The 9,320-nt window shown below is 41.5% G+C and overlaps 1 protein-coding gene across 1 annotated transcript in view; it reads left to right on the top strand.

Annotated features, from left to right (window-relative positions):
- FIG4 (FIG4 phosphoinositide 5-phosphatase) overlaps positions 1-5,110 on the top strand; it is a 121,114-nt gene extending 116,004 nt beyond the window's left edge. The window contains exon 23 of the mRNA XM_021693354.2: positions 4,647-5,110. Coding sequence (XP_021549029.2) covers positions 4,647-4,824 — 178 coding nt within the window. The 3' untranslated portion in view covers positions 4,825-5,110. The remainder of the gene's footprint in view (positions 1-4,646) is intronic.
- The last annotated feature ends 4,210 nt before the right edge of the window (positions 5,111-9,320 follow it).

Below are 9,320 nucleotides of genomic sequence, written 5' to 3'. Positions count from 1 at the left end.
AAAAAAAAAAAAAAAAAAAAAAAAAAAACATTAGTTCTGCATCCAAGGGTAAGATAGGTTATTATCAGACATGGTCATATTATAACCAAATGAGTAAGACCACGTTTAAGAAAGAGCATAAAAGGGCATCAATAAGTATGTTCTTTAAAAACATGTGGTGTGCCTTATGAATTTCTGCCTGAAGTGTTTCTCTTCTGTGAATGGGAACTGCAGCGAAGGCCAGGTGTCATCAGTCCTTGGTGTTTGAGCACACTGAGCAGTATGGGTTAAGCAGCCCCTAAATGAATTGGCAAATATATTATTTTAAATAAGATTGTAACATTCCTTGAGGGGAAATACAAAGCTCTTCTTTGAAGATGGAACTAGGTTCTGTAGATAAAAAGAAATGAGCCTGCACATTTGTAATTATAATATTTTATCTCCAGAAATACTACTGCCATTTGAATTAGGGGCAGGAGGTCTTTGGGGGCTGTGAGGAGAAGTTGAAAACAAAATTCCCCTCTGTTTATGGTCAGGAGAGAAAAGTGGAGCCATTTTTTCCACCATGAAAGTGCAGTAATAAGCTAGCTTTCTCTACTAGAATGAATAAAAGTAAGTAGTTTCACAGTTTCCACATCATTTAGTGTTTAAATACTGGTCTTTTTATCTAGAAACAGATGCCATCTAAGCTAGTAAAAAGACTGTTCCATGTAGTACTGAAAGCATTACTGGGTTATCCATCTCCCTCCAATACCCTCAGAGACAAGGTGCTGACCAGCAGCCCCTTATGCGGGTCTTGGATGTTTTTGTATTTCGTTCCCACCTTGGAAATGTGTAAGCTAATGGGGAAATCAGACGTATCTCCTCATTAGGAAATGTGTGGTGCATCTAATATTACTGCTCGTATATTTACAATTAAATGTCAAGTTATGATTCTTGATGGAGGGCTAGTGGTAGTATATCATTTGAAAAGAGATTTCTTGCTTACAAGTGTTCAGTGCTGCAGACTGCCCACAAATAAGATGTTCTTTAGCATTTTAGATATATTTTGGTTAGACCAAAGAGTCTCAAGCTTTGGCAAGTGTCAGAATCACCAGGAGGCTAAACATCTTTGCCAGGCCCCACCCTCAGAGTTTCTGATTCAGTAGGTGTGGAGTAGGGCCTGAGAATTTATATTTCTAACAAGTTCCCAGGTGATGCTAATGCTCCTGGTCTGGGGACCACACCTGGAGAACCACTGCCTTAAGACCGTGGGGAGCTCATCGTCACTGACTTCTTGACAGCTGAAACAAAAGGTTTCTTCCTCCTCATTTTTCTGATTATGCCAACAAGATTGGGTATGTCTTAAGCATCTTTCTGGTCCCAATCCAGTAATAACCATTTTAATATTACAACTTTGTTGTTTAACATAGACTTTGAATCTAGAAGAATAAAAAGGACAAAGGGGACAGTTGATGCATTTTCGGACTCCCTGCGTTGTTTTGAAACCCCAGTGGGGTGGTACGAGAGCCCTAAACCCACCTGCCACTCAGTCTGATGACATTTCAGGCTGATGTCTGGCATTTCATATTTAGTGTTTGTAATGGTTTCCATTACTCCACGCGGCAGTGAGGTAGTTAACCAAGAAGTAGGGTGAGGACTGGTCAGAAAGCAAAGGCCCTGAGTGGAAGTGACTGGTCTCCGGCCCCATTCAAGGTTGTCCTGGCCCCACATCTATGGGCGGTCACTGTGCCCAGGCACTATGACATTCCGTAGCCGGCCCACCTGTGTAGTCAGCCGAGACCTCTGAAGGATCAAACAATGCCTTGGTCACTTGGCATTTCCCCTTTCTCAACCCAGGAAGGTTTAGTACCCAGACGGTATCTTCCTATATCTGTTGAATGTCTGATGTGATTTCTGCCAGAGAGGTCGTCCTTAATGCACAAAGGGTTCTGGGCAAAGGTCTGGCTTCAAAGACGGGACAGAAACCATTAGTCCCATTTTTAAATTGACTTTAAATATCTCCTCTGTGGCATGGAGGGTATAATCCCAATGCTTCCTGCCTCCAGGATGAGTGTGAAAATTAAGTAAGATCATACATGTAAAAGGGATTTGAGAAGTTGAAGACACTAGACAGGTGTAGATGGTGTGGTGTCAGGGGTGGTTGCTGTCTATGGCTGGTACTTTGATGACAATCTCTAAAAACCATAGTGGAATCTTCATTTTAAAGGTTCAGGTTAAAAAGGTTTGATGCTGAATATTATCTGTCATTAAAGAATTCTAGCATTTCAGTGTGAATTATGTAAATGACTGGAGAGTTACTATGTTTTTGTGAAAATTGAGGAGAAGAGTTCATATTATTAATCATCCTAATTGTTCACCATTATAATGTGCTCTCCACAGACATCAGAATAACTGTAACTCATGTGTTTTGAAGAAAGCACTGCAGCCAGGCTGGAGGACAGATTTGAGATTCAGACATCTCAGGATTCTTTCACGTTTGTCTTTCATTTTTTTAAACTTTAAATCATTTTCCTTTGGTTTTTATTTACTTAAATAAGGTCACGTTCTAAGACTGTGTGAAATTATTTAAGTGCTTTAAAAAATGGGAGCATTTCACAAACTTTATACCAAATTTGAGTTGAAATATACTATCCTGAGGTGAAAACAATTGAGGTTGGCTTGCAGAAAGAATACTCCACCTCCAGTTATATTTTATTTTAACGTAATTTAATACATCTCCAGCCATGGCAGGATGTGTTAGTGTTCCAGGTAAAGACAAAGCACAGTGAGCTACCTTGACTGTTTTCTGGGTAAGAAAGACCCCCATTTGATGGTAATGCATCCTAAGAGGATGGGGGAGTTACTGTACAACTCCTGTCTTCCACTGTGTGTCTGCATTTCTTGATGTCTTTTGAACTGTTGACATCCCAAGGCCGGGCCTAGCTGGGACTCAGGCCTAATTCTGCTCCTGACAGCAGAGAATCTCCCCCAGCCGCAGGGGTCCCAGCTAACCGAATAGCCACACACCCAGGATGCCTTCCTGACACCTCTGGTATGATGAGCAAAGCTAGGGTCCAGCTCAGCAGAATAGATTCTCCGGATCTTCTCTCTCTGTGTTATCTTGGTGCCCTGGTGTAAGAAGTGCCCACCTCACAGGGCCAGCCCTGGGGTACGTGGTGGAATGTGTTGTCATTGTACACCAGTCCCTCACAACACCATTTTCATTGACTGTCCTCCCCATCAGTGGCCCCTTCTTGACCTTCCATTCACACTCTACAGACATGCTCACTCTGCATCACACCTGACTTGGCTGACCGACTCATCCCTCAAAGGCCTGCTCCAGCTAAGGGTAGAATAACTAGGAGGTGCTCAGTCTTCAATGAGTAAAGGTTGTGTCAGACACCAAACTGCATTTTGACAAGGCCTTTCTGGAGACAGCACCTTCTCCAGTGGGTAGAAGGAAATTTCATGCATTAAATTAGGCTGGGTGGTTGGGAATGGAGGGATTTTTTTTTTTTTAAGATTTTATTTATTTATTTGACAGAGAGAGACACAGCGAGAGAGGGAACATAAGCAGGGGGAGTGGGGGAGGGAGAAGCAGGCTTCCCGCCAAGCAGAGAGCCCGACGCAGGGCCCTATCCCAGGACCCTGGGATCATGACCTGAGCCGAAGGCAGACGCTTAACGACTGAGCCACCCAGGCGCCCGGGATATTTTTGAGTAAAGAGATTCTTGGGTGCTTTTTCAATACCCCAGAAAGGAAGGAAGCTGCCTCTTGCAGATTACAATCCCTCAGCAAAAGCCTGAGGCCAGATGTGTTTCAGAATTCACAATTTTGGGGGTGTTAGCATAACAGGATGCTACATCCCCAGTGTGATCTGAGGACTTGTCTGTTAATTAAACACATTAATATTCACACAAAGTGGGATGAATATTGTTGGTTCAGGTTAGGATATGCCACCAAATGCATTTCAGTTGGGTCAGGTTTTACCCTCAAAGTAACATTTGATTATTAAAGCTTTTAGGATTTCAGAATTGCAGATAAGGAATTATGCACCTGTATTTATTAATAATAGTTCACATTTACTGAGCACTTACAGTGTGCCCAGCATTATGCTAAGTGAGCACTTTATACGTATAAACTCATTTGCTCTTCTTATCAATGTGAGGAAGGAATTCATATCCCTTACTTCACGGATTCCTACTAAATCTTCCTTTAAAAACTATAGATAACCCTTAGAACTAATAAACAAATTCAATAAAGTTATAGGATACAAAATTAATATAACAAAAAAAATTGAGTTCCTATGATGTGTCAAGGAGCAAAAAATGTACAGCCCCCACCTAAAGGTAGTCTGGTCGTGTGAGGGAGGCAGATGGGCGCACAGACAGGTGTGCCTGGGGCTGCAGGAACAGAGGAAGGGTGCCCACCTAGCCTGTGCTTCAGGGAGGACTCCCTGGGCAGGTGCTGGGCCAGCTGTCCTCTGGGCAGGAGACGAAGCCGGCTTAGAGGATACAGGGGAGGACAATACCATCACTTATTACTATTAAGTCCACATGGTCAAGGTCAGCAGCTCTCAAATGCTTTGAGACCATAGCTCCCTGTGGGCCCTTCACTTTATTTTCTTTAACGTAGCCTTGTCTTCTCTTCCCTTTTTTTTTTTTTTCTTCTCTTCCCTTTTATAGAACACCTATCTCCGCTTTCTCGCAAGACAACATCTATGAAGTTCAGCCTCCAAGAGTAGACAGAAAATCTACAGAGATCTTCCAAGCCCACATCCAGGCCAGTCAAGGTATCATGCAGCCCCTTGGAAAAGAAGACACCTCCATGTACCGAGAATACATCAGGAACCGCTACCTGTGAAGAGGGAGCAGGTCCTCCCATGAATCTGCTTACACTGTAATCTGTTTTGTCTCACCTTAAAAAGTTCATTTCCTAGGAGTCCTTAACGTCTAAAAGTTTTTCCTTTTTGTAACTGGGGAACTATATATTATAGGAAATAAAGACATGATTGAATATATTGCTGTTATTGCCTTTGCTTTATTTTAGGAATACTTTGTTTAGAAATATAGTCAATAGGGGTGCCTGGGTGGCTCAGTCGCTTGAGCGTCAGACTCTTGATTTCAGCTCAGGTCATGATCTCAGGCTCGTGAGATGGAGCCCCATGTTGGGCTCTATGCTCAGTGCAGAGTCTGCTTGAGATTCTCTCTCTCTCCCCCTCTGCCCCTCCCCCCTGCTTGCAATCTCTCTCTATGTCTCTTTAAAACGAATAAATGAAATCTTTTTAAAAATGCTGTCAATATAGTATCACACCATAATTAAGAAATTAACAGCTATTTGTCAAGCTCCTGCTGTGTACTCAAGCACTATGGTAGAGTCTGGGAGTATCACAGTAAGCAAAACAGGCCAAAAAACTCCTCTCTTGTGCAAAATGAAGTCAGAATATTTTTCTTTGTAGTTTGTGTATTTTTTTTTTATTTATTCTGATTTTATGTTAACTTTGTGGTTTGATAAAAAATGTATTACTTTGAAAACTCTTGTTCTTGGGAAATAAACGCTGAAATATTTATGGATAAAGGGACAAGATGTCAACAGAGTGCTGTCCAGTGGTTCAGGAAAAAAGAACAAATGGAGCAAAATACTAATAATCAGTAGATCTGGGAAAGAGTAAATGGGCGTTTTTTTGAACAATTCTTACAGTTTTTCTATAAATATGAAATTGTATCAAAATAAAACATTAAAAATGTGTTACCCTGTATAACTTCTGTGGTGTGCAGTTGTGTTACCTGATTTGACATTTGGTATCCAGTCAGGGTTGACTCGTCATGTACACGGCTTGCTCTCTGTAGAGTCATACGTAACATGGACAACGTCCTGCATTTTCTGACAGTTTGACACAAATGATGTGATCTCCTTATGCCTATGCTTTTTTTTTTTATAAGTTGTTTCAGTTCTCCCTCCTCACAAATAGAACAGAGAAGAAAACCAAGTTGTCTAATGGGAGAAGGAAAACTGACTAACTGCCTAAATGACCTTTAAGGTGTCTCTAACCCTGAGAAGCTGGAATTCTGTGGAAGGTTCTACACTGCAGGTAAAAAGCCCCTAATAAGCAGACCTTTTTTTACTGATACCATCATAAAACCAGGATTAGAGAATGACAGCAGGCAAGAGAAAATTTGTGTTGGCGTGGTTTTGTTACCTACCGCGGTAGCTTGCTCTACTGCATGTGGGATCTCTCCCGAGTCTTCCCAAGTCAAAAAATGACCTCAGACTGCTGGGAAAGTGTCCAGCTATAGATCACACACTGATCTTCATTTTTAAAATTTATTTTTAACATGGCTTTTGGGAGGTCTATCTCCTTATGATGAGAACGAAGTCTTTGTGAAGATCTAGAACCTAGGTCTTCTTTCCTCACATTCTTTAGCTCTGAAGTAAGGCTCACAATGCCTCCTTTGTTGGTATGTTGTGAAGTGTAGAGGGAATGTGTGTGAAACACGTAGCCACGATTCCTGGCACATAAATGATGCTCAGAAAATGGATAGTTGCCGTGTGCAGTGGTGATGAGGGGCGGTGCCGACAGGGTTCTCAATATAAGGCCGCAGCTTAAACATGATTAACAAGGTTTTCAACATAACAAATTAACATTATCGTGACATAACAAAGATGGGATCTGAACTATTAATTTTGCCATTAATTCAGACTACTACCACTTTAGCTGTACAGGGAAGGCCTTACAAATTGATGCCAAAGGAGATACAACCTTTAATCTCTAGAAAGAGGTTATTGAACTCAAGGAGCATGTAAATGAAGTGAATGTATATATGAAAACACTAAAAAGCTAATATGTGAAAGAAAGTATAGAGGTTCCTCTAGATTTTAGAGCCAAAGAGAAGAAACACGTACTGGTTAAGAGCATGAGCTGTGACCCTTGTCACTTACAAGTAATCTCTAAGCCTCAATTTTCTCATCTAGTATAGAGGGTGGTTGAAAGAAATAAGAGAGTACCTATAAAGCATCGGGCATGGTGTCTATCACGTAGCAAATATTCAGTAAATGTTAGCTCGATAAGATCACCAATAATGTGTAGTCACCACCACTTGCTCACCTGGTGCCGAGCATCATCTCGGAGCAAGACCCTGTCTGATTCTCACCATGCCATTGTCACTGAAAACGGAGAAGCCTTCCTGCATCAGCTTGGCATTGTCGATTTTTAATTCTTTAGATCGAGCAATGTGAAAGAACCTTGAAACACAGTAGATCATAAATTGAAATATCAGCAAATGATAATGACACTCTATGAAATAAAATTCTGTTGACCACGTTATAATACCTGAGAGCAAAGTAAAAACGTTCATATCACAATTCAGTGCGAACTTCTTAGGAGTGTGTGTGTGATGGTGGGGGGACGTGCTTTCTTAAAGCCACTTTGTATAAACCTACACACCACAACAGAAGAAGCTATGTCTTATTTCGGGAAACCAAGAGATGCTTTGGTCCTGGTTGAGCTTTTCCAGCTTATGCGCCATGCTGTTGAGAAGGCTGGAAGCATCTATGGCGCAAATGATCGGGCATGAAAAATCATTCTGCGGTCGTGAGGCAAAATCCCTATGACTGTGACCTGTCCTCAGCAGAGTTTAATTTTAGATGCTGTGGATCCAAATTGAGGTTGTTTTATGTGATTTCCATTTCTCCATAGAAAAACAACTCCTGTCAGAATTCAAATTGATTTTATTCTTACATGTGAATAAATTAGTTGCCACTTGAAGATGAGATTCCAACTTTGTTGGGTTTCTGCAGGTAGAGAGTTCAAAAATCATCCTGTATCTTATTACATGTTTCACAGTAAAGCTTTATTTTCCCAACTCCATGAGTTTTCTCCTTCCTAGAATTTACCAGCTGCTGAGTCCAAAAGTATTTTCTCCTTTTGGGAAACGATGTGCCTCTCTGTGGTCCTCACACATGCCATTGGGGCTGGCTGGTCAGAATAAATCGCTTCAAGTAGCCAGAGACGGCAAAGCTGGCTATTATCCCAAACACGCTTTTCTTGCAAATCACGTTTTGCTCTTTTAAAATCAGTTTAAAGATGCATTCCCTTTTTCTGGTTTGCCCCCCTGGCGTTTTTTATTTGTTCTGCTGAGATTTGTACCACCTCTCAGAATCTCTCCTACCTGACAAACAATAGAGCTAACTGATGATTATGGCTAAATGAATCCTTTACTGAAGGAAAAATGATCTATTTTATTTCTGTATTGAAACTTAATTCGCGGGCGCCTGGGTGGCTCATTTGGTTAAGCGACTGCCTTCGGCTCAGGTCATGATCCTGGAGTCCCGGGATCGAGTCCCGCATCCGGCTCCCTGCTCAGCAGGGAGTCTGCTTCTCCCTCTGACCCTCCCCCCTCTCATGCTCTCTCTATCTCATTCTCTCTCTCAAATAAATAAATAAAATCTTTAAAAAAAAAAAAAAGAAACTTAATTCACTCCCTTTGGAAGAGGTGATAGATTACTTTGGAAACTGCACGTGTTCTGACGTGCTCCTAGCAAAGGTCAGGTTTCTCTATCTGCGTGCACATGAGGAGCTTTCTTCAATAGACTCTTGAGTCCCCTTTTCATTTTTAGAAGCTGGAGGGCCATTTGCTAATAAAGAACAGTAAGCTACCATTTAATTCTTGCTACCCACACACACAATATTTTATGGGTTCTTCAGTACATTCATCTGAGTGGACTCCCAAAACTAGAGCCTCCATAATTGAAGAAGACTTTTCATAAAGAAAATCACAAAACTAAACCACTGGTATTAGTTTATAGAGAAAAAAAAAAAAAAAGGACTGGGAAAGATGATTTGCTAAACCAGGCAGCAGCCAAGATGCTGATCAAAGAGAAACATGGCTAGGCTGACCAGAAGAGGATCACAAATCCTGTCGCCCCAATCTTAGTTACAGAGACAAGGAAAGTGCCACCATCTGCATTTTCGTTGCTGCTGAAAGGTAACTCATTCCAGCACTCCTCAAAAAATCATCATTTTTCCTTTTACGATGGGAATTATAATTTAAATACAAGGGACAAGGGAAGAGTTTTCTTCTCTTCCCTTGTCCCTCTCCTCACCCCTCAATCATTGGACTTTAGAGGTGATTGGGCTGATGATAAAATTGACCATCTCATCCCAAGGTGGCAGGATATCTAAGACAGGTGCATCCCAAAGATCCGGCTGTCAGGGAAGAGTGGTGTCATGACATCATCTCTGGTGACTATATGATAGGATTCTCGATGATTTCCTCTGGGGAGGGAGTGCATGCTTAAATCTGTGTGTGGGGATCTCTGGCTTCTGTTAGAAGACATTTCTGGAAGTACACAGGGGAAGG

This window comes from Neomonachus schauinslandi, chromosome 8 (assembly GCF_002201575.2).
Source record: "Neomonachus schauinslandi chromosome 8, ASM220157v2, whole genome shotgun sequence".
Taxonomy (NCBI): domain Eukaryota; kingdom Metazoa; phylum Chordata; class Mammalia; order Carnivora; family Phocidae; genus Neomonachus; species Neomonachus schauinslandi.
This window is presented reverse-complemented; position numbering and strand designations above follow the sequence as displayed.